This window comes from Tursiops truncatus, chromosome 3, assembly GCF_011762595.2.
Source record: "Tursiops truncatus isolate mTurTru1 chromosome 3, mTurTru1.mat.Y, whole genome shotgun sequence".
Classification (NCBI taxonomy): Eukaryota; Metazoa; Chordata; class Mammalia; order Artiodactyla; family Delphinidae; genus Tursiops; species Tursiops truncatus.
This window is the reverse complement of record NC_047036.1, coordinates 167,317,716-167,345,704: the sequence shown is the minus strand read 5'-3', so window position 1 is coordinate 167,345,704 and position 27,989 is coordinate 167,317,716. Positions and strand designations below refer to the sequence as shown.

Here is a 27,989-nt window from a genome sequence, read left to right as displayed (position 1 = left end):
CGGGGGAGGCCACAGCAGTGAGAGGCCCGCATATCACAAAAAAAAAAAAAAAAAAAAAAAAAGGGGGGGGGTGGGATATCTGTTTTGTCTCGCAGGTCTAAACCAGTGCCTGGCGCACAGAAGGTGCTTATGAAAAACCCACTGAATGAATGAGAGCACAGCCCCACCCATGGTCACACGATAGAGCAAGGATTCGAACTCAGGACAGGATAGCCTCCAAACTCTGGGATCTCTACCCCCTCCTCACAATGGTCACTTTGCAGCCTCAGTTTCCTCACCTGTCAATGGGAATGATCTCAGCATCCTGCCCAAGGCTGCACTGGAGCAAGATGTCAAAGTCGTAAATATATGATTTATTCCACTAGTGTAAGTTCAATCAGTGGTGGGCACGTGGGGGTACCATCGAGGGGATGGGGCCAGGGATGCTACTCCGCACCCCACAGTGCCCAGGACGGCCCCCCACTCCCTGAGAATGCCCTGGCCCCGACCTCAGCAGTGCCGAGGGCAGGGGAAACCCTGCGTTAAGTGAATGAATGAAAAGCTGAAACTGCTCAGCCCTCGGCCCACTATTCCCACTGCAAGGAATAGAGCACAGAAGACACAGGCCCTGGGAGGTGACCAGATGGATCGCAGCCCAGGCACGCCTGGCTGTGTGGGGTGATGGGTAGCAACCCGGGCTCTGGCGCCAGGCAGACTGGCCGATTCCTCGCTGTAAAACGTAACCTCACTGTGCCTCAGTTTCCCCATCTGTACAATGGGGGTGGGGAGAATAGCCTCCATCTCATCAGGTGGTGGTGGCTGATGTGAATGTGTTAGGCAATTACTACAAAATAATATAAAAACGAGAAAAAGCACGGATGGACGAGGCAGGTGTGTATGTCTCTGGTGTTCTCACCCAGGGGCAATAATTACCATGCTCGCGGTAACCCGGGATTGTGGACCTACTGTGTGCAAGCAGCGTGCAGGGGCTTATCGTGTGTCCTTGTCCCAGGAATGCTGGGAGATGAATGATGCCGAGTTTCATTCTGTCAAGGTAGAAATGGCCGCTGAGTAAGGGTGAGTCACTAGCCCAAGGTCACGCAGCAGGTTAGCAGTGAAGTCAGGATTCAAACCCAGCCTAACAGCAGATCCCAGTTTCTTTCCCTGCTGACCTGACCCTTTGTGTCCCCATCAGCCTAATGACACCTCCTCTAGGCCCCTCGTGGTGGGATAGACCGTGGCATTAGGACTAGGACTGACTCTCATCCTCTCCATGTTACTGCCAGAAGCACAGCCTTGCCCATCCCCAAACTACACCAACATCTTTCTTCACCTCCAGGCCTTTCTGTGTGCTAACACCTTCGCCAGTCATGCCCTTTCCATTGGTAAACTCCTATACACCCACAAAACCCCAGCTCCAATGCTCTCTCTCCCAAGACGCCTCCCCTGGCTCCGCCTGGGAAGGTTTGATTGATTGCCTGTGTGTCTACGAACTGGGTGCTGGTATTTCCACCTGTGGCAAGGGAAGGAAAACTCTGTGGCTACCTCAGGAGTGACTTCAAGTAAGCCCCAGTCCCCTCTGAGCTTTGGTTTCTCCCATGGAAAAATGGGGATGGTAATGAAACTAGCATGCTGGGTTCTGTGAGGTGGAGGGAGATGAAGCAGGTAAAGCCTGCATTTAGCACTGGGCTTGGCGCAGATTCAACGCTGGGCAAACAGACACTGTCATCACCGTCAGCATGACTGCTTTTTCATACCATTCTTGTTATTGACCTCTGCACCTCTCAGGACCCAGTGCACAGCAAGCATTCTACTCGGTCTCCTTCACAGAGCACAGAGGCGCTCTGCACGGCAAAACCAGCACCCTCCCCACCCCCCCGGGGGGGGGGTGGGGACACGTGTTCACACGTGCACATGCAAACTCAAAACGCCCACACTTACCTTCTGTGGCACAGCCTCCTACCAGCAGGACCACGAGGAGGCCCATGGGACCAACCACAGATGCCACACCATGGCACCAGGCAGGCGCCATGCTCGGCCGTGACCTGCAACCTCCAACCTCTGGCCCTGGAGGGGGGATGCCCCCCCCCCCCACGGTCCCTCACAGAGAGGCCTCAAGCCAAGCGTCAGTCGGGGCAGCGTCTGCAGAGACAAAAAGAGGGGCCGTGAGAGGGGAGCAGGGGAATCCAGGGGGCCTTCATGGGGGAGGCAGCAGGAGGATCACAGAGGGGCAGAGGAGAGTCACGGGATGAGAGGGTGAGGGTTACAGGACAATGGGGGAGGGTCAGGGGGCGACGATGGGGCAGAAAGTGCTGAGCCCCCACGATGAACTGAATGTTGTGTCCCCCCCCCCCAAGTTATTATGTTGAAACCTAACCTTCAGTGTGATGGTCTTAGGGGCCTTTGGGAGGTGATTAGGTCATGTGGTGGAGCCCTTGTGAATGGGATTAGTGCCCTTATAAAGAGACCCAGAGAACTCCCTCCTCGCTCCCCGCCACCATGTGAGGGCATAGCAAGATGGTCGTCTGTGAATCAGGAAGCAGGTTCTCACCAGACACCAGTTCTGCCACCGCCCTGAGCTTGGACTTCTGGCCTCCAGAACCGTGAGAGATGTGTGCTGTTTATAAGCCGCCCAGTCTATGGCATTCTGTTAGAGCAGCCAGAACAGACTGAGACAGCCCTTACCCCTGGCTGAGCCCCCGACCCCAGGCTGAGCCCCAGACCAGGACTGAGCAACCCCTCTAGAAAGCGCTCTGAACATCTAATTCCCCCCCCCTTCGCAGGCTGGATCGCCCACCCGAAGGAAGAGGCTCCAGCTAACACTGCTGACAGTCCCTACAAATCCACCCATTCGGCCACCAGACGGACCTTCCCCGCGAACACACCTGCCCGTCCCTGCCCTGCTCTAACACCTCCCATGGCTCCCGTCAGCCCCAGAGGAAGCTGCGCCTACTGGTCTCGTCCCCTCTCTCACGGGAGATGCAGCCACACGGTCCCAGCTCAGTCACACCCTGCTGTGTTCTCTGCTGGAAATGCTGTCCCCACACTACCGCGTGACAGGTCTCAGCTCCACCGTCACTTCCTCTGGAAGCCCTCCCTGCCCCTGGCAGGTCAGCCCCCACCCCCAATTGCACATCCCACGGCTTCAGAAATGACGGAGATCATCCTTCACAGCATTTACCCCAGTCTGCAAATCAAGTGAGAATGTTCATCACCCAGCGTCTGTTTCTCCGGCGAGAATCCAAACTCCTCTAGGGCAGAAGGGTCCTTCTCAGGGGCCAAACCCTAGGATGGCCTCCTCTCCACTTTGGCCAGGGCCAGGGTGGAAGCGGGGACAGGAGGAGGCCCAAGGATGAGGCCCTCGTGGCCGGGTCAACCTTGGACACCCACCCCAGGCCATGCCCCAGGCGGGTCTGCACCATGGCCACGGGGACGGGTGCCACGTAATCATGGGGCAGCCCCTGTGTTTCTGGCTCCCAAAATATCCAGCTGTGGTCACCACACCCAGCCCCAGAGTGGCCCCAGGGGAAGGCTGGGCTGGTGGTGGCCGGGTCATGGCCCAGGGTGGAGAGTGGAGAAGGTGGGATGAGGGGGGTGCGGATAGGGGCACTCAACGGGCACACAGTCAGACCATGGACAGTGAGACCAGACAGAAAAGGAGGATGCTTGCACACAGGCCAGCCACAGACAGACCCAGACACACGGTCAGACCACAGACAGACAGGGAGACCAGACATAGTCACTGATGTATTTGTACAGTCAGGCAACAGAGATGGGTCCACACGTGTAGTCAGGCCAATAAAACTGACACACAGACCACAAACATGGACAGGCGCAAAATCAGACCCCAGACACAAAGAATCAGGCAAGATGCAGACAAAGGGTCCCAATGGGGCAGACAATACACATACACAGTCTGACCACAAGCAGTCAGGTCAGAGACACAGGTACATGCCAAGACCACAGACACACAGCCAGAGGAGATATACACACAGGGTCACGGGCAGGCAGGCAATACACATACACAGCTGGGCTACAGGCAAGCATGAACACAGACGCATGCTGGAGCTCCACAGGGCATGGCAGGTAAAAACACACGGCTCACAGACTCGGATGCGGGCACACAGTGGGGCTACAGAGATGGGCAGTCAGCAGAGCAAACCTGCACCCAGCCAGATAGCATGCACACGGACACGTAGCGTCAGATCCCCCATTCACATGCAGGTGCACAGACAGGCAGGCACACAGTCAGACCACAGATACACACTGGGACCCAACCACGGGCCCTTTAAGAGCACAAGTGGCTGATGAGGACGGTGAAGGTCCCAGCTGGGGAAATGGCCCATGGCCAGCTGGGGCCAGGGTGACCACAGCAGCTGGTCCCGCCCACAGATGCACATCGGCTTGGCCACATCTGGGGAGGGGGCTCAGCTCTGGCCCAGGCCGCTTGGATCGGCTGCCCAGGCCCGCACAGAGCATCTGGGGAAACCGAGGTAGAATTTTAACACGGAGGGGCTCAAACCCACCACCCCGGGGCGGGCGGGTGTGTGTGTGACTCCCCTGCTCTAGTCTCCTCACCTCCGATGCCAGCTGGCATGGGCAGGGGTCACGTGGCCCTGGCCACGATGCCTCCCCCACCCCCTATGCCCCATTGGAGCCAGGGGCAGCCGCCTTCTAAAAAGGAGGCCCCTAATTACCCCCTGGCTCCTGCAGCCCCGCCTTCCCAATTACTGGGCAGGATGGGGCTGATCCAGGAACAGGCGGGGCCCAGCCATCAGCTCCCAACTCCCCAAAAGAGGTCATTCCAGCCTGCTGGGCCGGGGGAGTACACGGCACGGGGGCTTTCAAGGCCTGGAGCAGGAATGGGGGTGGGAGGTGTGGGACAAATCAGGGTGGAAAGGATCAGACAGAACACAGCAGCTTAAAAGTTCCAGGGCTGGGACTTCCCTATCGGTCTGCGCTTCCAACGCAGGGGGTGTGGGCTCGATCCCTGGTCAGGGAACTAAGTAAGATCCCACATGCCGTGAGGTACAGCCAAAAAAAAAAAAAAAGTTCCTGGGTCTCTTAGGCCCCCATTCTCCCTGGAAGAACTTTGCCATGGCAAAGCCCCAGACCCTCCCACCTCTTCCGGCTTCCTGCGAGACCAGGGGTAGGCTCCCCTGCAAGGGGCTGGGGGAGAATATAAGCAAATTCTGTCAGCTCTGTCTCCAAAATCTAGGCTGAGACTGTCTACTTCTTACCCCTTCTTCTGCCTCTACCCGGTCCAGCCCCCTCATTGCTCACCTGGACCAATGGAGTCATCTCCTGCCATGCCACCCGCCACCCCGTCTGTCTTCCCCTCAGTGCCAGAGGGCACCTATTAGCACCTGAGTCAGGTCCCATCCCTCCTCCTTTGGTGGTAAAAGTCCAAGCCCTCCCTGATGCCCACAAGGCCCTGCACGACCTGCCCCGTCCCCTCCCTGCCCTCCCCTCCTCCCTCTCTCCCCCTCGCTCCCTCTGCTCCAGACACACGGGCCTCCTGGCTGTTCCTCCCACATGCCAGGCACGGTCCTACCCCAGGGCCTTTGCACGGGTTGGTACCCTCTGCCTGGACCTCTCTGCCTCCAGATTTAATGTTAATATTATGACTTGACTGAGAATTAAAGGGGGAATGGGAATGGGGGTGGGTGTCTCCACAGAAGGAACAGCACAAGGAAGGACAAGAAGCAATACTGAGCAGTCCTAGCAGGGAGATGGGGAGAGATTAAGGCAGAGCGGTGGCCACACACTGAATCCACAGAACAAGGAACCCTAGGCAGCTCTGGGCAGGAGGGGATGTGGCCAGGCTGGCACGACGCCAAGCCTCCTCTCTGACAGGTCTTGCAGTAAAGCAGCCTGAGCCATCAGCCTCCCCACTGCTGAGAAAGGGAAACTGAGGTAGGTGCCTCAGAGCTGCATGACGCGGCAACCCCCAAGGTCTTGGAGGAGGAACGTGGCCATTAAGAAGGGAACAGCCACCGATGGGAGTCACAGGAAATAACTTGGGTGGGAAATGAGGCTGGGCAGGGAATGGGAAGGAGGGAAGGGAGTGGCCTCTGGACCTGGAACCCAGGGCCCCGGAAGGGTCCCTGCCCACCTCTGTGCCAGGCGCAGAGCTGCCCACCATCTGTTCCCCGCAGCCGGGCAGAGGTGGGTGCCCGTCTTGCACAGATGAGGAAACTGAGGTTCACAAAGGAGCGGGGACTGTCAAGGACCCCCGGCTGCCTGGGGCCTTGGTTCCAGAGACCACGTTTACACAGGACTGTGTCCTTCCCTGGCCACTGTGTGACCTCAGGAAAGTGGACGACCCTCTCTGGGCCCGGTGCGGCCTGCTGGATGGCCTCTGGGGGCTCCCAGACCTCTTTCACAGGGGGTGAGTGGGCACCCATTCCAGTCAGGTGCCGGGGTGCAGGTCACGCGATCCTGGAGCCAGCTCTGTGTGCCCACGCAAAGCAGGGAGCATAAAAGAGTGATTATGACACAGGACTAGGCAGCCAATAGGCTCTGTGTCACTCACGTGGGGCCGGGTGTCCCAGGGCCTGAGGACTCTGGGCTGCCTCTCCCTGCCCTGCCTGAGGGTCTGGTCTGTCCTGGGGGTCTAGGGGCTCACCTGCACAACCCTGACTCTCAGGGACTTCCCAGGGCCAGGGGAAGGAGAGGTGGGTGACACTGGCAGCGGGGCTGAAGGAAAAGCCCCCTAGGGACACACAACGTCTCCGCCCTCACACCAACGCCCCACACCCCTCCAGCCCCAAAGCCCCCCTTCAGGGCCAGGGGACTTTGCTGCTGCCTGGAACCCCTTTCCCAGGGCCTCAGAGCCCCTGGAGGGCAGGACCTGGGTCTCCAGCCTCCCTGGGTTGTCCCCAAAGTGTGAGACAGGGTCCAAGCTCTAGCTCGGTAGCCCCTGGTGGGCTCCAAGGGGCTCTGGTCAAGCCCCTCTCCCTCCTGGGGCCTCAGTGTTCCCCCACCGGGCAACGGGCTCAGGATGTAGCCGGGTGGGACTGGCCCTGCCACCTTCCTGGAACGGGCTAGGACCAGGGCTGAGGGATCTGCCTTTAGTTGACTATCGATTCGGATTGAGTGCTGTCCCCAAGGGTCCCCACCGCCAGGAGCGGATGGGCAGGGCAGCTGGGGAGCCAGGCCCAGCCCCAGAGGGAGTCATGGGTAACGCCAGCTGCGTGCCCCCCTCCACATGCCCAGCCCTCTTAAATGTTCCCCGTGCTTCCTTCTGTTTGACAGCAGAGGAAATTGAGGTTCAGAGAGGGCTAGCTGCACACGGAGGGTCACGCAGCACGGAGGGGCTGGGCTGGGTTAAGATTAGAGGCCAGAGACCAGCTCTCAGTCAAGCCCAGAGTCCACGCTCCCCGGGTGCCCAGCCTGCCAGGATGGCCCCTGCCAGCATGTCCCCCACGCCGGCTTCGTGGAGGAGCCTGAAACACCAAGATCTGGGTGCACCCCTGCCCTGCTGCTCACACCTGCCAGGGCTCCCCAGCGCCTCTGCTCAGTGTCCTGGGCTTGCCCTGCTGCTTCTTCCCACAGGTCACCACAGTTCTCAGAATGCACCGGTCCACCTCTGGTCCTTTCTTAATACAGGTCCTACTTCCAGGGGGCCCACCTGTCAACTCATCCTTCAAGCCGTAGCCGCAGACCTACCCACCCCAGGCTGAGACTGGACTCTTCCCCCAGCCCTGGGACCCCTCCTCTGCCCAGGCTTGACACCCCCCCCAACCCTGGGGCTGGAAGTAGCTGTGTTTGACTCTGCCCCTCCTCTGCTCTAAAACCTTCCATGGCTTCCATCAAAATCCATTAAGATCTAGATTCTTAACTTCAGCCTCCAGAACTGCCAGCTCCATCATGCTGCACCCCGAATGCCCTGTTGGCCCTATGGGTGTCCCTACCCACTGCCTTCTGGCTCACACAAGGGCATTTGTGCACGCTCTTCCTTCCACCCAGCGCACCACTCCTCGTTCTCCGTCAGACCTCAGCCTTCACGCTCATCCTCAGGTCTCGGCTGAGCTGGCACCTCCTCCGGGAAGCCCTCTTGGATGCCGCAGGAGGGACCAGGGTCCCCTCTGGGCTCCCTCAGCACCGGTGTCTCCCATCCCAGCTCTGCTCCTGTCACAGACCCATCATCCTCCAGGATGGGAGTCTTCTCCCCACCCTAGGAACGTGCACTTATTAGATGCCTACTACATGCCTGGCCCCATTTGACACTTTACCCATACCACTCCTGTGGTCATGTCCATTTCAGAGAGGGAAACTGAGGCCAGAAGGAGCCGCCACAGGCAGCAGAGGCCAACACAGACATGGCCTCCAGGTGCAGCCTACATCTGCTCTTGGTTGGGGGTGGGGGGATGTCTGCTCAAGCCTTAAGGGATGGAGGTGAGGCTCAAGGAGGGTCAGCCCAGGAGTCACAGGAAGCCCCTCTAAGGTCGCCCAGGACTCTGAGTAGGAATCCTGGGAAGCAGGATTCTCCAGGCAATAATGGGGGCGTTCAGAGGCTTGGAGCTTGGAGACAGGTATGGAAAGCGGGACGGTGGGAGCTGATATGCCTGCCCAACCCCTCAGTTTATTAAAGCCCCGACCAGCCACAGCATCGATCTGGAGCCCATAAGCCTGAGGGGCGCAGGGACAAAGTGAGAGAGGAAAACTTTCTGTGAGTTCTGGGGAGTGGCTAAGAGCAGGGATCCCAGCCACTAACCCCCCACCCCCAGCCCAGCAGTTCTGCCACCTCCTCCGCGGAGCGGGTCCCCAGCGGAAGGAAGGATGCCAAAGCACCCACCCGCTATCAGAGCACCGCCCCCCCCTCACGGCTGGCAGCGAAGGCTGCCCCAGCCTGGCTCCGCCCCCAGGAGGTGGGGGAAGAGGTCGGGCTGGGGGCCAGGCGGGGGAGGGGACCCCACAGAGCGTAACGGTCTGGAGTTTTCCAAAGTACGAGAGCGACCAGCCTGAACGGGGTGGGGCGGCGCGCCAGGCAGCGGCGGGCTCGAGCTATCCCTGGAGGGCAGCTGGGCCAGGCCGCGCGGGGAGGGGGTATGGGGGGAACCCGGGGTGAGGGGCCAGGAGACGGACAAAGGCCAGTGCAGACTGGGCCTCGAGGTGGAAGGGGGTACCGACGCACTCACCCTACGGCTCAGAAATCGGGGCCCGGGCCCCACGCTGCCTCGGCCGTGCCCGCTGCAGCCCTACCCAGGGTCCGCCGGGAGCGCAGCGAGAACTCGGAGACGCCGAGGCGCAGCGAGCTCGGCCTGGGGGCGGGGCGGGGCGGGGCCAGGGGCGGGGCGGCCAGGGGGTGGGCCCGGGGAGGGGGCCCCCAGAGCGAGCCTCGGGCGGGCCCGGCCGGAAGTAGGGCGGGGGACCAGTCGGGACCCAGATCAGCGGGCACTGAAATCCTACGTGGATGGGGGTGCTGTGTCGGGGAGGCCTCCAAGGAGGTCACTGTGTCCCCCGCAATGTGCACATACATAAGGGGGTGCCCCCAGTGGCACAGCTCAGGACCCTCCCTTTGGAAGCCTGATGCCAGAGGGATCCCCTACCCTACTCCCCCTTCCCTTGCAGGCGCTGATCATGGCCATGGCAACGGATGAAAGGGCTGGATGCTGGACAGGGCGGCAGAGAGCTCCCCAAACACACCCAAATACAGGAGGTCGAAGAAGGGGCAGAAGATCCCCTCCCAGTCTGGGTTGGATGGCAGAGGCCGCGCCCCCTACAAACACAGAAACCCACAGTGTGGGGGAGGGGCAAAGGCACAAAGAGGCTTCTCTCCTGCTGGGAGTCCAGTTGGGGTCTGGGGGGGATGAACGGGGACACCGTGGCAGAGGCCTCAACCTTAGCCACAACCCTGAGGGGGCGGAGAGCGCAGGGCCAGATTGGAAACAGATGGGGCCACCGTGCCAGGCCCGAGACACCCGATCCCGAGCGGGGGGGGGGAGAGAAGGGGCGTCCCCACCCAGGCAGCCAATCCTGGCCGGCGCTGCTGCCCGGAGCGGGTTTGAAAACTCCAAGGGAGAGGCCGGGAACGCCGAGCCCCAGCAGGTCCTGAGAGCTGGCGGAGAAGCTTCAGGGAGGGGTAGGGACCCTGACGGAGACCCAAGGGCAGCCGCCGGTGCGAGGTGGGAGGCGTTCCCCCCATCTGATCCCATCCCTGGCGAATTGGGATCAGTTCCACCATTAGTGCTCTGGACGACTCCCATAGCCTACGTGTACTGAGATCTTAGTATATTCCAAGCCCTGTGACGGCTCACATCGCCCCGCCATCAATCAGCCCCATTAACCAAAGGGGTTAGGGAGGAATAGAGAGAGATTACCAAGGTCAGGAAGAGCAGCGATTCGAACCAATGTTTGGGTCCAGAGGCTAAGCGTCCTTACCCACAACGCTACAGAGGCCTGGAGCCAGAAAATGACAAATCACTATAAATTTAAAGCCCAGGAGGAAACGGCAGTGCTGGAGACAGACAGGCCCCAGCATGTAGAAGTGGGACAAAGAACATGGGCTTTGATGGGCGGCACCCAGGCAGCTGCTTGAGCCCCGAGGCACCCCAGATAGGGACAGGGACGACTCACTTCCCAAGGTGGCCCATCCACGCCCTGCTATGGTTGCCTTGGCATGTCCACCCCCCATCTCTCCCCAGCACCAAATGCACCCTCCCCTGGGTGATCTGCCCTTTCCAGTCCGGCGCCTCAGTCCCTTGCTTTGCAAAATAGAGCATATAATCCCACCTCCCCTGGCACTGGGGAGGCGTGCACTGGGGTCCTCAAAGCACCGAGCACAGAGTAAGTGCTCTGTGAATGTCCGCGTGCAGACTCTCTACCTGCCCCTTCTACATGGAGCACACAGTAGGTGCTGCTAAACACGAGATGCTCCAACATCTCCCCTCCCCCACACAGCCCTAACCCTGGGAGGCCCACAGTTGGTGCTTCATGGAGGTGGGACCCCTGGCGCCACAGCACCAAGTGGCAAGCACACAGGAGGTGCTCTGGGTCAACGTGGAGGTGAAACTGAGTGACAGGACCTCCCCCAGCATGGCAGGACACACAGTGGGGCCCTCAGAAAACGCCCCCAGAAGCATAGTAGGTGCTTTGCGGGCTGATGCCCAGGCAAAGGGCTCGTGCAGAATCGATATGAAGATGAACAAAGCGGGGGAAGAGGGGACGCATGGGGTGGGATGCAGTGTTAAAAGGGAGGGTCAGGGCTTTCCTGGTGGCACAGTGGTTGGGAGTCCGCCTGCTGATGCAGGGGACATGGGTTCGTGCCCCGGTCCAGGAGGCTCCCACATGCTGTGGAGCGCTGGGCCTGTGAGCCATGGCCGCTGAGCCTGCGCGTCCGGAGCCTGTGCTCCGCAGCGGGGGAGGCCACAGCAGTGAGAGGCCCGCGTACAGAAGGAAAAAAAAAAAAAACAACGGAGGGTCAGGGAGTGGGGAGGTGACATGAGTAAGACCTGAAGGAAGTATGGATGTTTCTGAGGAGTGATGCAGGCAGTGGGCACAGCATGTGCAAAGGCCTTGGGGCAGGACTGTGACAGGCATGGTGAAGGACAGCAAAGAGGCCCGTGTGGCTGGAGCAGAGTGGAGGAGGGGAGGGCAGGGAAGGGACAGGGGCAGGTCTTGCAGAACCTTAGGCTACCCTGAGGGAGGTGGGAGCCCTGGAGGGCAGTGGGCAGAGGAGGACAGACTGGGGGTGGGGGGAGCCGGGGTACCAGGGCAGAGGTGACTGCACAGGTTCAGGCAAGCAATGAGGGGACTGATCAGGTGGAGGCAGAGAAGGGGGGCGTGCGGGAAGCATGTACATTCTGGATAGATTATGAAGGCAGAGGCAAGGAAATTTTCTAAAGGACTGGCTGTAGGGTGCAAGTTAAAGAGGGGACTCAAGATGAGCACCTTGACAACTCTGGCCTGAGCCCCTTGAAGGGTAGGGCTGCCACCTCCAGGAAGTCCTCCCTGACTGCTTTGCCCACCCAGTGCCCCCGAGGGCTGACCCCGGGAGCCCACAAACGTTCAGTTGCTACGTCCTCTGTATACACCCAGGAGGCAGCTGTCCTTGGGATGGAGCATGGGGCTAGATCACGTCAGCTCCTGCAGCTGGGACGTTTGGGGGGATAATTTTTTTCAAAATAACTTTTCTTCTAATTATAAAATAGGCGTGTGCAGCAGAAAATTGGGGAAAATCAGCATAAAGAAGAAAATAAAAATGGCCCACAATCCACCCCTCTCCTGGAGAGAATCTGTTAGCATGTGGTCATTTTCATTCATTCTTTCCAGAAACACTTATTGAGCACCTACTGTGTGCCGGCCCACTGAGGACACAGCAGCGGAATGACAAGCACCGCACACGCGCCCCCCCACCCCTTATCCCAGGGCTCAAGATAAGCAGGAGAGACAGACATCCACAGAGAAACAAACATTGTCAATAACATAAGGCTGGAAGTACTGAGAGGCATGAAAAAGAAAATAAAATGACCTGTAAGGCTCTAGAAGCGTGGAGGGGTCGGGGGGACCTCTCAGAACACCTGGATGAATTGAGCGCATCAGACAGACAACTCCTAGGGGAACCGAGTTTCAAGCAGGAGGAACAGCAAGTACAAAGGCCAAGGCTGACTGCCTCCTTCCAGTCTGCCTCCGATGTGCTTAAATGGGTACACAGAGATCACCAGTATGAAACCATTTGCCAGGGTCCAGCCCACAGAGTTTACTGGGACCTCACTTGAGCTGTAGTATAAACAGCAGAGAGACATGTCCTCAGATGAAGCTGCGACCCATCGTTTACAAGCAAAGGGTCATTCCATTGGGACGGTCACAAGCCTTTGAAACCTTCCCTGATGTGGCAGCCCCAGGTAAAACGGCACCCTGGACACCCTGGGCAGGATGCCCCACTCCTAATCCCTTCCCTGACTTCACATTTGGGGCCAGAATTCCCGAAAATTTCATTTAGCAGCAACCACCAAACTCCACACCCTTGGTTTTGGGAGCAAGAGAGAAACTGGTTGGGCAGCTTCCTCCTTTCTCGGGCTCCAGGGCTCCCAGGCCCCAGGTTGCCCACCGGGGCCCCTCCCCACCCAGCTCAGCATTCATGCCCCGGAGCAGCAAGCATGTGCGGACCAGCCCAGTGCCTGCCTCGCCCATACTCACATCTCGGCCCTGGCGCCGTGTCTGCCTGGCGGCCACACCGCAGCCCGCCACAGGCACGCACCAGCTCTTCATCTGTCCTTTTCACCTTCTGGTTCCCCCAGGCCCGGCTACCATCCTCTCCTTCTGGACAAATCCAGGATGCTTTCAGGTGTAGCTGGATCCAGCAAACCTGCTCTTCCCTCTGTCCTCCCCTGCTCAGCTGATGGCAGCTCCATCCTTACAGAGGCTCAGCCTAGAAGCTGGGGGCTGACCCTGACTTCTCTTCTTCCTTCATGCTGCGCCAGTCTGGAAATACTCTCAAGTTTCCCTCCTAAATTTTTCCTGAGTTTCTTCATCTCTCTCCAGATGCCCTTCCCACCCTGTCCAGCCCCCATGAGTGCCCAGCTGGACCAGTACAGTCACCTCTGCCCTGGTCCCCCAGCTCCGGCCTTTACTCCCCACAATCTGTCCTCCCCACAGCAGCAAGAGGGTGCCTGTAAGGACCTGAGTCAGCTCCCGTCCCTCCTCTGCCCACAGCCCTCCAGGGCCCCCACCTCCTTCCAGGTAAAAGCCCAAGTCCTCCCCACTGCCCACAAGGCCCTGCATGACCTGCCCCGTCCCCTCCCTGCCCTCCCCTCCTCCCTCTCTCCCCCTCGCTCACTCTGCTCCAGACACACGGGCCTCCTGGCTGTTCCTCCAACTCCCCAGGCATGGTCCTGCCCCAGGGCCTTTGCACATGCTGGTTCTCTTGTGCCTGGAACATCTTTCCCCCACATTTTCATGGCTGTTTCCTTCTCGCCATTCAGGTCTCCCTCAAACATTGCCTCCTCAGAGAAGCTGATCACCCCGGCTCAGGTACCTCCTCCATCAGCCTTTATCACACATCCTTTCTCTAGCTTTATTTCCTTTTTAGCACTTATTTTCATCTGAAATTACCTATTTCTTGTTTACTGTCTAGATCTGTGATGTCCAATAAGGAACCACTAGCTGCATGTGACTAAATTAAAATGAAATAAAGTTAAACAAAGTTCAAAATCCAGTTCCTCATTCACACATACTGTGTTTCCGGTGTGGCTCGTGGCCACAGTATTGGCACAGACATCGCATATTTCTATCAGCGTAGAAAGTTCTGTGCACAGCTCTGATGGAGGAGGTGGGAGCCCGGAGGGCAGGGCCAGGTCGGTTTCGGCCATCGCTGGTCCTAGGGCCTGGTGTACAGTAGGTACTCAATAAATGCTTTCTAAATGAATGAAAGAGGGACTTTCCTGGTGGTCCAGTGATTAAGACTCCATGCTCCCAAAGCAGGGGGCCTGGGTTCAATCCCTGGTCAGGGAACTAGATCCCGCATGCCGCAACTGAAGATCCTGCGTGCCGCAACTGAAGATCCTGCGTGCTGTAACTAAGACCCAGCAGAGCCCAGTAAATAAATAAATATTATAAATAAATAAATGAAAGAACAAACTAATGGCTAAGAGGCCTTGTGAAGTCTGGCGGGGCTGATCTGCAGGACGGGGCAGAGGTTGGCAGGCACCATCTGCAGCCACAAGTCCACAAAGCTGGGAATTGAACCTGGGTCGTCCGTCCCAGGCACCCTCTGGGGGCTGCTGCTCTGGCCCCAAGGGCAGAAATATGTAAACAGCTGCTCCAAGCACAGCCAGGCTCCGCTCTGCTGCCAGGCGCCAACATGCTGACTCAGCCAGAGGCAGGGGGCGGAGGGGTAGTGCCCTTGCCAGGCACAGTCCCTCCAGGCTGGGCCCCTCCCCAAGCCCCCCATCTCCCACCTTGGACCAGCTGTGGCCGCTTTAATGGATCTGGCCGCATTCTCTCTGTTAATGCTTCTGCGTTCGCCAGGTCCCCTGTGAGGACATGTGTGGCATGCCCCCCAAATCCTCCCCGCCTTGTTCCCTTAACCCTCATTAAATCTTTCATTCAACTGGCTCACAGCAGTTCCCTTAAACTAATTTACTTTAGAAACTAACTCTATAATGCCAGGCTCTAACTGCGGAGCCTTGAAAGTCACCAGAAAAATTATTACAATGAAACTATGTACCGAATCCTTCCACTTTCCCTGGATACTGTTGCTAAGGCCAGCAGCCCAATGGGATTTGGTTATAGAGAGATTGGCAGGTGTTGGTTTTAAAAAATCACCCTGCACCGGACTGAGACTTTCCCTTTGATTTGTTATGGACCAAAAGCGGAGTTGCTGCTGGTCCGTGTAGCTCTGTGCTGTCGGATGCCTCCTCCACAGGTCACCCCAAAACAACCTCATCCTGGGGGCAGGTCCCCCACTTTAGAATTCATGGCCCAGAGGAGGCAGGAGGCCTAGGTTCTCTTCCCAGCTCTGTCCCCAGGGGGCTATGTGGCCCTGAGCAAATCCGTGCCCTTCTCAGGGCCTCTGTGTCCCCATCTGTGCAGAGGATGATTGGGTTTTCAGTGCCTGGGGCTGATTTTTGTGGGTTCAAGGCCTTTGAAGATCAGGGAAACTGAGGCACTGGCCAGAGAGGTCCCCAGGACAGGGTTTCACGCAGCTCCTGACTGACTTCCCTTGTGAGAGTGGGATCCAGTCTTGGTCACTGCTGAAACCTCAGCATGTGCCAGGCGCTATCCTGAGTTTTGGGGACGCAGCAGGAACCAGGACAGACAACCTCCCAGGGCTTCTCTTCTAGGGAGGGAGAGTGACAGATGGCGTAGCCATGCAAAGATAGGGGTGGGGAGGGAATTCTGAGCAGAGGACACAGCACATGCAAAGGTCCTGTGGTGGGAATGAACACACTAAGTTCTAGGGAAAGAGAGGGAGATGGGATTAGAGGAGTGAGGTGGGGGGATGTCATTTGAGGAATGCACACATTGAGGCATGAACAATTATCACACTTCAGTAACAATTCTTTCACACACACCCCTGCATTTATAGAGCACTTGCTGTATACCAGGCTCCAGGCTGAGCACTAGGGACACAGGATGACCCAGGCAGCTTTGGCCTGGCGTCAGGAAGTTCATAGGCTGTAGGGGAGGCAGATGGGGTCTCTGGCAGTTAAAAACCAGATGTGAGATGGGGAATGCATCTGGCATGGGGGCGGGGCAGGCTTCTGGTAGGTGGTGATATCTAAGATGTGAAAGAAAAGGGGAACTGGGAGAGGAAATCTAAGTGGCACTGGACTGAATGGAAGAAGTGGGAATAGGAAGCTTGGGCCAAGTCCCATCCCATAGGTGAGAAGCCTGAGGGACCAGGGGCTGCTGAGGGGGATGGGACAGCAGAGCTAGGTTCCCTGCTTAGCCCAGACTTGTTGTGTGAGCTCAGTTGCAGGCACAACCTCTCTGCGCAGCTCTCCAAGCTCTCAAGTCCTGGATGACCAGGGGGAAGGTGACATCTTTGGACAAGGGTTGGGACCTGTACCCAATCCCTCCTCTCCCAAGACCTCAGAACGCTTGATCTAGTATGGGAGGGACTTCCTTGGTTGTGCAGTGGTTAAGAATCCTCCTGCCAATGCAGGGGACACAGGTTCGATCCCCGGTCCAGGAAGATCCCACATGCCGCGGAGCAATGAAGCCTGTGTGCCACAACTACTGAGCCTGCGCTCTAGAGCCCGCGAGCTACAACTACTGAGCCCACATGCCACAACTACTGAAGCCTGTGCACATAGAACCCGTGCTGCACGATAAGAGAAGCCACGGCACTGAGAAGCCCGCGCACCACAACGAAGAGTAGCTCCCGGTTGCCACAACTAGAGAAAGTCTGCACACAGCAACGAAGACCCAATGCAGCAAAAATAAATAAAATAAAATAAATAAATTCATTAAAAAAAAAAGACCTAGTATGGGGCAAAGTGCCCCAAACCAAGCTGGGCACACAGTAGGTGCTCAACGAGCACACTAGCTCCTATTCCTGGCTCTTCCCACTGGCCAGGCCTCCATGAAGCTGCTCACTGAACCACCTCAAAGATTGGTGTTATTATTCTCCCCATTTTTCAGTTGGGAAAACTGAGGCCCAGAGGTTGGGTCCATATTCTCACCACTAGAACAGAACTAGGACTTGAACCCAAGCTGGGTTCTCAACTTCTCTCCCCACACCACTCATTCAGGCCTTGGCTTCCTCTCCTCCTGCCTGACTGGAGGTCAGCCAGTCCAGGAGTCTGTGGCATCTCGAACCTAGCCCATCTGTGATTTTGCAGCCCACACGTGGGTGGGGGCTGGCTGCCTCGTGGAAGCACAAGGATGGACCACTGGTTCCCAGATGTATCAGTTATTATGATCAATTATTAATTATTCCCCGGCAGCGGTCCCCAGCAAGCCGTGCTCATTTGGGAGCCATGACGGAGGAGGTACAGGTCTGGGTGAGGACAGTGGTTTGGGCTCAGCAACTGTCCCGGGAGATGTCACCTCCAGGCCTTTGCATTCTCTGTTCCTCTGCTGGGAACACTCTTCCCCCTGAAACCCACATGGCTCCCTCCCTCACCACCTCTGTTCAAGTGTCACTTCTGCAGTGAGGTCTTCTGGAATGCCTTCTTTAAAAGTTTGCCTCCCACTCTGGGCCCTCCCCAGTCCCCTTCTCTAAATCTTTTTTCCCCCTAGAGCAACATAGCGCTCTCTGATATTTGATTTTTTTTCCCCCCTGTGCTTTGTTTATTCTCAAGCTCCCCAGCTGGAGTGCTAGCTGCAAGAGGGCAGGAGATTTGTTCTTTCAAATTCCTCCTGTTGAGGCCAGGAAGCAGCTGGCACACAGCAGATGCAAACCTTTGTGGAATGGCGAGTCCCTCTTATCTGCCCCTAGAAGCAACCTCTGTTGCTGGTTTGTGTCAATCTTTGCATATCTTTCCCAAGCAGCTACAGACCGAAGGTAACACCAGAATACAGAATGTTTTTCTTTTTCTTCCGTGAAATTGTATCATCTTGTCTGTATCATTTCCCAACTTGTGCTCTTTCACAAGACACTGTAGCTACAGTGTGCATACACATCCCAAAACTCTTTCCACCTGCTGTGTATAATCTTCCATTACAAGGCTGTGCCCAGTTATTACAATCCCCTGTTGATGGACACTTAGGTTGGTTCCATCTTATTTCTCACTCTCGACCAATGCCTGTGAATCTTTGCGTCCATGCCTCCCACATCTCAATGCAGAGAGATGGGCAGCTGGGGTGTCTGCACCTTCCCTCTGGGCTTGCTAACATCACCTCTCGGAACTTATCTGAAAGACACATCCCCATGAAATGACATCTGTAGAAAGTCCTCACGGCAAAAGACTTGAAGCAACCTAAGTGCTCAACTATAGGGGATTGATTAAACATATAACAGTGCAAGGGGCCAAATAATGCCACAAAAGATTAGTATCTTTTAATATTATGAGACTAGTATTGCAGTTGTGAAAAGGAGAGAGCCAGATGTATAATTATGAAATTACTTTTAAGATACTACATTTTTAAGGGGGGGGAACCCCAAGGTACAGAACAGATGCTACCATTTGGTTAAACAAAGGAATACAAATCTACCTGCCTACTTAATGTTCACCGAAGATGTCTAGATAACTGCGCTGTCCAAAATGGTGGCCATAGGCCACCACGTGGCTATTTACATTTAAATGCAATAAAATGGAATGAAATTTAAAAGTTGAGTCCTCATTTGCACTAGCCACATTTCCAATGCTCAACAGCACATGTGGCCAGAGGCTACTTTATTAGGAAGCATCAGCAGAGAGTATTTCTAACATTGCACAAAAGTTCTGCTGGACAGCGCTGATATAGAGCAGGGGCCAGCAAGCTACAACCCATGGACCAAATCTGGCCCACTGGCTGTTTGTGTCAATAAAGCTTTATTGGCACACGGCTACAGCCATTCATTCACGTATTGTCTCTGGCTGTTTTCATGCTACAATGGTGGCATTGACTAGCATCGACAGAGACCACCCGCCTCACAGCAGGGCTGAAAAGATTTACTATCTGGCCCTTTATAGAAAAAGTCCACCAAACCCTGTCCTAGCAAGACACTGCTGTTGCTTCTGAGGAAGGAGTGGGGAAGGGGACTGAGGATATGAAGGGAATGGTGGTAGAGAGCCTCTCCCCTGTGTACTCTTCTGTACATCCTCAGTTGTGTCTTACATATATGCATTATCTGGCCAGAAAAAAAAATTAAAAATAAAACATGTTGCAAAGTGGCAATGCTAATTTATTCTCCCGCTGATGACGCCCAGGGGTCCCCCTCCCATTTCCACTCTGGATATCATCAAGCTTCAGACATTTTTGCCAAGTGAACGGGCAAGAAATGGATCGTGTTTTAATTTGCATCTTCTGGGCAAGAGATGGGGAATCTTTAAATATAGGATAAATGCTTGTCTAGTCATCCATCAGCCCCCAGACTCTGAAAAGCCAGGGACCCCATCCATCTCAGTCGCTGTAGCATCCCAGCACCCGTGTGGGACCAGGCAAACAGTTGGTGCCCAATAAATGTGTGTCAAGTGGATGAATGAGGGTCTGAGGGCACTGGGCCCAGGGCTGGGGCTGCATTACAAGGTCTGGGATCCTTGAGGGGCAGCAGCGGGCATCGAATGCCAAGCCGAGCTTCTCTGAGGCAGGCTTACCAATGGACCTGGGGCCGGCCTGGCTCCCGAGCAGCCTCTTGGGCAGGAGCCTGGGGACATCCTTCCCGGGGACCATTCTCAGCAGAGGGGGTGTGGGCAGGGTGGGGGGAACCTCGGGCTCCAGGCGGGAGAGAGATTATATATTCATCAGAATCTTAAACAAAAGCCGCACGGCTGCCTGTCAGCTAGGCTCTGGCTTTTATGGTAATCGGGGATGAATTACCCACAATGCCGAGCCAAGCGCAAGTGGTTCTTGGCCCAGATCCTAAACTAATTTTTATATGTTCGTGTGTATATAATTTCGTTCGCTCCCTCCTGTCCCACTTCCATCATTTGTGGGAGCAACGGGGAAGGGGCAGGGGCAGAGGGAACCCTGGGTATAAAGCAGAGGGTGCCCATCCAGACCCCCACCTCCCGCCCTTGGGCCCGCCTGGCACCAGGCCCTGGACCCAGAGCGCGTGGAAGTGGGAGGTGAGTGCCAAGCTGGAGCCAAGGGGAGCCTGGAAACCACCAAGAACTAAAGCCGGCAGCCCCAGGGGTGGAAAGCACACAGAGGAGAAGGGAGAGGAGCAAGGTGGGGAGGACGTGTGGGCCCATGGGTGTATGGCCTGGGGCAAGTGCCTTAACCTCTCTGGGCTTCACCCTCCTGGTCTGTGAACCAGGCCTCCTCTGTATCTTGAACTGGAAGTTCAGTGAATCTCAGAATTTCTGCCCCAAGAGCCCCAGTGGAGCTTGGAGCTGGCGAAGGCCCAGCCCCACCTAAACCCAAACGTGTAGCTGGCTGTGTTCTAAGTACTCTGTACATATTAACTCATTTCATTCCCTTCCGTTACCATCCCCATTATACAGATGGGGAAACTGAGGCTGAGAAAAGGTTGTGCCTTGGTCAGGGGCCACTGCCTTGCTTGTAGCATGGGACCCTGGCCCCAGATCATACCCATGGGCTAACTTAGGAGTCACCAGATCCAGGAGGTCCCCTCCAACACCTGCAGAGAGAACCACTCCCTTTGCCTTCTGGAAACCTTGGCAGGTGTCCTGTTAACACGGGGGTCCCCATACCTGTCCCTCCCATCCTTGCAGATGCTCAGCCCAGAGATCTAGGAGTTATCCTTGATGACTTTCAAGCCCGCCCTGCACCCACTGCTTGGCCAATCCACTGGCTCTTCCAAAACAAAATCTCTCCAGCATCCACCCACTTCTCCCCCTTCTCTGTCTCCATCTGGTCCAGCCCCATCATTGCTCACCTGGACAAGGGCAGTCGCCCCCACCCTGTTCCCCAGCTCCTGCAGTGGCAAAAGGGCGCCTGTGAGCACCTGAGTCAGGCCCCGTCCCTCCTCTGCCCACAGCCCTCCAGGGCTCCCACCTCCCTGAGAGCAAAAAACCAAGTCCTCCCCTCAGCCACAAGGTCCTGCACGACCTGCCCTCCTCCCCTCCCTGCCCTCACCTCCTCCCTCTCTCCCCGTCGCTCACTCTGCTCCAGACACACAGGCCTCCACACACCAGGCATGGTCCTGTCCCTGGGCCTTTGCACGGCTCTCCCCCCAGCACCCCCACCCCAGGAACACCTTTCCTCCGGATCGCCACATAATTCACTCTCTCACCTCCTGCTGGTCTTTACTGAAAAGTCACCTCCTCAGAGCGGCCTACCTTGATTCCATAACTAAAATAGTCCCTCCTTATCACCTACCCCTTTCCCTGGCTTCATTTTTCTTAAAGGCATGCTATAGCTCCTTAAATATTTAACCTATTTATTTGTGTATTGTTCTTCTCCCTGCTATGCTTCACAAGGACAGGACTTTTTCTTGTCTTCTTCACCACTTTATTCCCAGCACCTGGGTCAGGGCCCAGCATACAGTAGGTGCTCAATAAATATCCACTGATGAACCTCTAGATGCTCCCCAGCAGGATCTTGGACCCAGAGGAGGCACTGTGATTATTTTCTCAACACTTAGAAGCTTTTCTTGGGGCCTAAAATAAAATTTTAGATCTGAAACCACGGGAGGTTTCTGCTACTGGTCTGGTGGGAACCGCCAAAGAATAAAAACATTCCTATCCTACTAAACCGTTAAGCGGAAGCCTGTGCTCACTTGCTGGTGGCTGGAATGGAGATTACAGACACTGTAGGGTGACCAGGTGAGATCCAGCGATTTCTAGAACGTGCATTCCACATAGAACCTCTTACTCGTGCTTGAAGCCTGTGTGTGAAAAGCACTGCAGCTCATCTCACAGGAAAGTGAAAGAGAGAGATGGGTGGGCATGGCGGTCAGGAAGGGGCTGGACAAGCCAGCCGCATAGTACACAGCCCAGAAAAAGGACATGAAGGCTCTGTACATACTGAGTCTGTTTGTGAAAAAGCACGGCACGGGAGAGTTGGGTGTAGGATGTGTGGGAAAGGAGAGAGGAGACCAACAGACCTAGAGGTACTAATGCTGAAATAATAAGAAGAATACTTGCTAATATTTTAAGACCATGTATTATTTGCTAGACACATATCTCACCTAATTCTCTCCATTTTACAGAAGACAAAATTGAGCCTCAGAGAGGTCAGGCCACTTACCCAAAGTCACACAGCTTGGAGGTGGCAAAGAGGGGATATGAGCACAGGTCACCTGGGCCCAGAGCCTGACCTAGGATGAGGTGAACAAAGCTTGCTAGCAGTCGAGCTCAACACCTGGTAGACAGTAGGTGCCCAATGCCATGGAGATGCCCAAGGGCAAAGGGAGCAGAGGAAGGACTGCTCAGAGGGAAACGGTGAGAGTTACTGAGCAGAAGGGAGGAGGGCTTGAGCAATCAATGCAAACGTTGGAAACCGGGCATCGGGGAGCGAGGTGGCTGGCTCGGAAGAGAACAACTGGCTGCCAATCTCATTTCCTCCTGTGACAGAGATGGGCAGGGCTGGCCGGAACCCACAGCTGGCATGAAGCCAGGGCCAGCAGGGACCTCCTGACCTGTCACCTGTGATGTGTTCATCAAGAGCGAGGGGAAAGTCATAACCATCCAGGGTGGGTGGCAGGAGGGAGTGTGCGTGGGCCCTTTTGGCGGGGGGAGGGGAGAGCCTGGCCCAAGGTCAATGTGGTCCCTGGCAAACCTTTCCTCTGCTCTGCCTCAGTTGGACCAACTCACCATTCAACCTGTGTTTACAGAGAACCATATGGTATGAGGTCCAAGACCATGAGTTTGATGTGAGTTTGGTCCCAGGCTCTGCTCCTTGCTTACTCAATGACCTGAAGTAAGTCATTTCCCTTCCATGAACCTCAGTTTCCCCATCTGTAAAATGGAGTCATCACTCCCTGGCTTGGGACAAGTCACAGGCTTTAGATTCAGAGCAACCCGAGTCTGAACTGTGGCTTAACCTCCTAGCTGAGTGGCCTCGGGCAAGCAGTTTAAGCAATCTGGGTCTGCTTTTCTTTCTCTTTAACAAAGAGTTAAAGGATCCTTGTCTGAGCCCCTGGATCAAGCCATGCCTGAAGCTCGTCTATTCTAACATCAGTCTTCTCAGTTACAAGAGCCAATCAATCCATCTGCTTTCTTTAAAAAAAACTAAAGTCAGTTGATTTGGGTTTCTCCTCCTTTCAAGCTGCATGCCCACTGTGCAACTGAGGATAGAGCTTCATTAGTAGCATGGCAGGAAGCTGAGGATAACCATCAAGGTTATCCCTGCGCAACAGTCAACCTGCTGAGGGACTTCAAACAGACTCAAACCTCTGGGTCTCAGATCTTTCGAAACGCAGATGCTGGCAAGCAACATCCACACGGCATCATCCAGATCTGGGACTGAGGGCAGCGCCTGCTTACTTTGCACCTACCTCGTGCCCACTGACCGGCTGCCTATTACGGACCCATTGGTCTAACATCTACCATGATCCATTCAGTGAGCACCTACTATGAGCTGGGCCCCATGAAAGACACAAGATTTAACCACTTCACCTTGAAGGCTCACAGTGACTTTGCATGGGAATCCTTGCCCATGCTGTTCCCTCTGCCTGGAACACCATTCCCTCCTCTCTCTGCCCAAGTAACTCCTACTCAACCACCACATCTCAGATCAGCTGCCACCCCCTCCAGGAAGCCTTCTTTGACCTCCCCTCCCATTGTTCACTCTCAGAGCCTTGCATCCTCTCTCCCTCTTCCTCATCCCAGTTCCAGAGCTGACGATTTCTGTATTTCATTGAGTTTAAGCTGCGTAATTATATTACACGTCAATAAGAAAGAAAAAATGCTGCCAATTAAACTGGACATGACTTCCTTATCACACAGAATTATCAATTGACAGCAACTGAAAGAGCTTTGTTAGACTTCTTTGGACGTACACTTTGATCACCTTTCTCTCCTGAACATAAATGCAAAGTGTAAGTAAAACATATGGTTCAAGTTTTTCTAAACCACCTCTGTGTTCCAAGCCCACCTCTTCTGAATTGCTTTTCACCCCAGTGCTGCTGACTTGGGGTTCTGCACGTGGCACCGGTCCCTGTGCGGCCAGGCCCCAGGCACCTAGCATTTCCCATGGGTGGCTGCCCCAAGATTTCCCTCCAAGCCTCTGACACCCGCACTAAGGGATCCACGGAAGGTACTGATAATGCATGGAAGGCTCCCACCCACCCTCGTGTGGCCCAAGCACTGTGGTTTTGTCAACTAACATTTTGGGGGCTGCAGTGGTCAAGACAGGAATAACCAATCTGCCTAAAACTACCTGGCGCACAGCAGGAGCTCAAAACATATTACTGGGATGACGAGCTGAGTCTGATTTCACAGTAAATGAGAGTTCAGAGAGGTTGGGCAAAAGCCATGAAGTCACACAGCAAAGTAAGAGGTAAGGGCAGATTCAAATCCAGGATCCCTGGCTTTGTCCCGGTCTACCTGCCAACAGCACTTACAATGTATTTCTCTAAAATAGGGCAGGGCGGGGACCCCAGCCAACATCTTGACTAAGAGAACTCAACCTCACAGGAGCCTTTAAATACACGGCGTAAAAAAAAAAAAAAAGATACAAATGAACTTATTTATAAAACAGAAACAGACTTACAGGTATTGAAAACAAACTTATGGAGTGGCATGGACTTACATACACTACCAAATGTAAAATAGATAGCTAGTGGGAAGCAGCCGCATAGCACAGGGAGATCAGCTCCATGCTTTGTGACCACCTAGAGGGGTGGGATAGGGAGGGTGGGAGGGAGATGCAACAGGGAGGGGATATGGGATATATGTATACATACAGCCGATTCACTTTGTTATACAGCAGAAACTAACACACCATTGTAAAGCAATTATACTCCAATAAAGATGTTAAAAAAAAAAAAAAGAACAAACTTATGGTTACCAAGGGGGAGACGTGGGGGGAGGGATAAATCAGACCTTGGGATGAACATACACATACTACTATATATAAAATAGATAACCAAAAAGGACCAACTGTATAGTACAGGGAACTCTACTCAACATTCTGTAATACCCTATATGAGAAAAGAATCTGAAAAAGAATAAATATATGTACAACGGAATCACTTTGCTGTACACCTGAAACTAACACAACACTGTAAATCAACTCTACTCCAATAAAATTTTAAATAAACAAATAACTAAAGAGGGTCAATCTATACATAAATTAGGAGGAAGTGACACATGTGAAGCGCTTAGAGAGTAAGCTGCACCCCAGCCAGGCCACCCAGCCGCTGTGCAACATCTAGCTGTGTGACACTGGGCAAATGACTCAACCTCTCTGGGCCTCAGTTTCTCCACCCACCAAATGGGTATAAGAGTCCCTGCCTCACAGAGCTACCATGAAGATTAAACCTATGAAAAGTCTGCCTTCAAACTCTATCCCAAATCTTCCCACTTCTCCCCATCTTCTGTCTCTACTTGTTCCATCCCACCATCCTGCCTGGACCAGTACAGTCTCCTCTGCCCTGTGCCCCCCACTCCCACTGTCTAGCCTCCCTGCAGCAGCCAAAGGGCTCCTGTGAGTGTCTGAGTCAGGTACCCACCTCCCTCCTCTGGGTAAAAGCCCAAGGCCTCCCTGCCTGTGCTCTTACATGACCTGCCCCCACCCCATCCCCTCCCTGCCCTCCCCTCCTCTCTCTCTCCCCCTCACTCACTCTGCTCCAGACACACTGGCCTCCTCGATGTTCCTCCAACACGCCAGGCACGGTGCTGCCTTTGCACAGGCTGTGCCCTCTGCCCAGAACATTCTCCTCTGACACAGCCACTTGGCTTCCTCCCTCGCCTCCATCAGGGTTTTACTCAAATTGTCAACTCCTCAATAAAAAGCCGTCCCTACAACCCCATTTAAAATGATGGCCCTGGGACTTCCCTGGTGGTCCAGTGGTTAAGACTTCGCCTTCCAATGCAGGGGGTGCAGGTTCGATTCCTGGTCAGGGAGCTAAGATCCCACATGCCTCACGGCCAAAAAAAACCCCCAAAACATAAAACAGAAGCAGTATTGTAACAAATTCAATAGAGACTTTAAAAAATGGACCACATAAATAAAAATAAAATGACGGCCCTGGGACTTCCCTGGCGATCCAGTGGTTAATAGTCCGCACTCCCACTGCAGGGGGCGTGGGTTCGATCTCTGGTCAGGCAACTAAGATCCCGCATGCTTCACGGTACAGCAAAAAAAATAAAGAAAAAGAAAAAGACACTTAAAATAAACATCGATTAAAAAAATAAAGATCAATTTTAAAACTTAAAAAGTTAAATAACATACACGACAGCCCTCATCCCTCGACTCAGGTACCCCTTTTTCTCTTTTACTGTGTTCTCTTATCACCACCTGACATGACACATAGTTTATGTTGCTTATTACCTCTTCCTGATCAGAACGTGAGCCCCACAAAGGCATACACTTCTTCTTCCCCGCTGGGCCCCGGCAGAGACCCAGCACACAGTAGGTGCCCGGATGACAAGGCACAGATGTGGGGAGGCGGCAGCCACAGCTGAACCAGCCACCGGTCCTCCAGGGCTGGCTGGCGGAGGAAGCAAATCCACGCCTCCTCCAGGGGGCCCTTCCTGTCCCCATTTCTGAGCTATCCCTAGACTCTGCCCTCTGCCCCCTTTCCTGAGCCTCCAGCCAACACCTGCTGAGGAAACGCAGGAAGCAGGGGCGGCCTCCGTGGTGCCTGTGGCCTGGGATGGGCATGTTCCTCCGGGCAGTTTAATCCCTGCCCCGTTGGAAGGGAGGCCCCAGAGGTTGAGCCAGGACCTCCAAGCCAAACAAACAGACCGACTCGAGAAGCATCCACCTCCCCGATCCCGCTGCCAGGAAGAGGTGCCGCTCTGGAAGGTGCCTGATAACTATTTAGGGAATAGACGTATTATTCAGGGGCGCCGTGTCACCCTCACTCGCAGCCCAGCAGTAAGGCTTCACCCCTGCTAACTCATCGGATCCTCCCAAGGACCCTGGGAGGGTGGGGTCATCATTTTCCCTGTTTTACAGATGGGGACACTGAGGCCGGGAGGTGAAGTCACAGCAGATGAGGAATAGAGCTGGGACTTGAACCCAAGCCATCTGGTCCTCGAGTCTGCCTCTTAACCACTAGTCTACATGGTCTCAATGAATACAAGTATAAAACACGGCAGGAAAACATCTGCAACACCTACGGACCATTGGCTGTGTCCTTGGCCTCGTGGGGGAGGGGGAAACAGCGAGTGTACCTTATCCCTCAGCCATCTTCCAACAATCTGGTAACATGCTCCATTCTAAAGATGAGGAAAACTGAGTCCCCGAGGGAGGTAGTGATTTCCTGAAGGTCCCCAGAAGCGGCAGTGCCCAGACCTGGCACCAAATTCACTCCATCCTTCCCTGGGGTGGGTAATGCAGGCTGTTTCAGAGGTGGCCCGAGTGCTAGAATGAGGTCGGCTCACATCTCAAGAACACCCACTGTGTGCTGGCCCGAGTGAAAAACCATCAGGGGTCTTATTTCCAGGTGGGTATACTGAGGCTCAGAGAACTTCAGCCATGTGCCTGGGTCCCGAGATGTCCCCATTTCACAGACCGGTGAACCGAGGCTCAGAGAAGTTGCTCCATGTGCCTGAGGCCACACAGCCAGCAAGAGGCAGCCCTGGGACTCGGACCCAGGGCTTCCTGACCAGACTTGGAACTGTGGGCTGGCGTGAGCCTGCAGTGGAAGCTCTCAGCTCTGCAAACCAGACACCCCTTGGCCGCGATGGAGGGTCAGGATCCACGGGGACACACAGTGCGAAACCCCAAATGACAAGTGTCGGCATGGAAACAGCCTGTGGGTGGCTGGGCTTCTTCAGGCGTAAAAATGGGGGGGGGGGGGAACACCTAACACCAACTGTATTTTTAAAAATTCCACA

At 55.2% G+C, this 27,989-nt stretch overlaps 1 protein-coding gene and 1 long non-coding RNA gene across 8 annotated transcripts in view; one reads left to right on the top strand and one right to left on the bottom strand.

Moving 5' to 3' along the window:
* Positions 1 to 27,989, bottom strand: part of PTPRS (protein tyrosine phosphatase receptor type S) — a 103,517-nt gene that overhangs the window by 62,146 nt on the left and 13,382 nt on the right. For 6 of the 7 annotated variants that reach the window (XM_073803388.1, XM_073803390.1, XM_033854596.2 and 3 more), the window contains exon 2: positions 1,921 to 2,121. In XM_073803388.1, the coding sequence (XP_073659489.1) occupies positions 1,921 to 2,011 (91 nt within the window). In that variant the 5' untranslated portion in view covers positions 2,012 to 2,121. Of the gene's footprint in view, positions 1 to 1,920; positions 2,122 to 9,122; positions 9,251 to 27,989 lie in introns of those variants that run through there. The other variant, XM_073803389.1, reaches the window with a different exon arrangement.
* LOC141278401 (uncharacterized) lies at positions 13,634 to 14,259 on the top strand. The gene is made up of 3 exons (XR_012331128.1): positions 13,634 to 13,665; positions 13,908 to 13,956; positions 14,060 to 14,259. It is a non-coding gene; the product is annotated as an uncharacterized lncRNA (long non-coding RNA).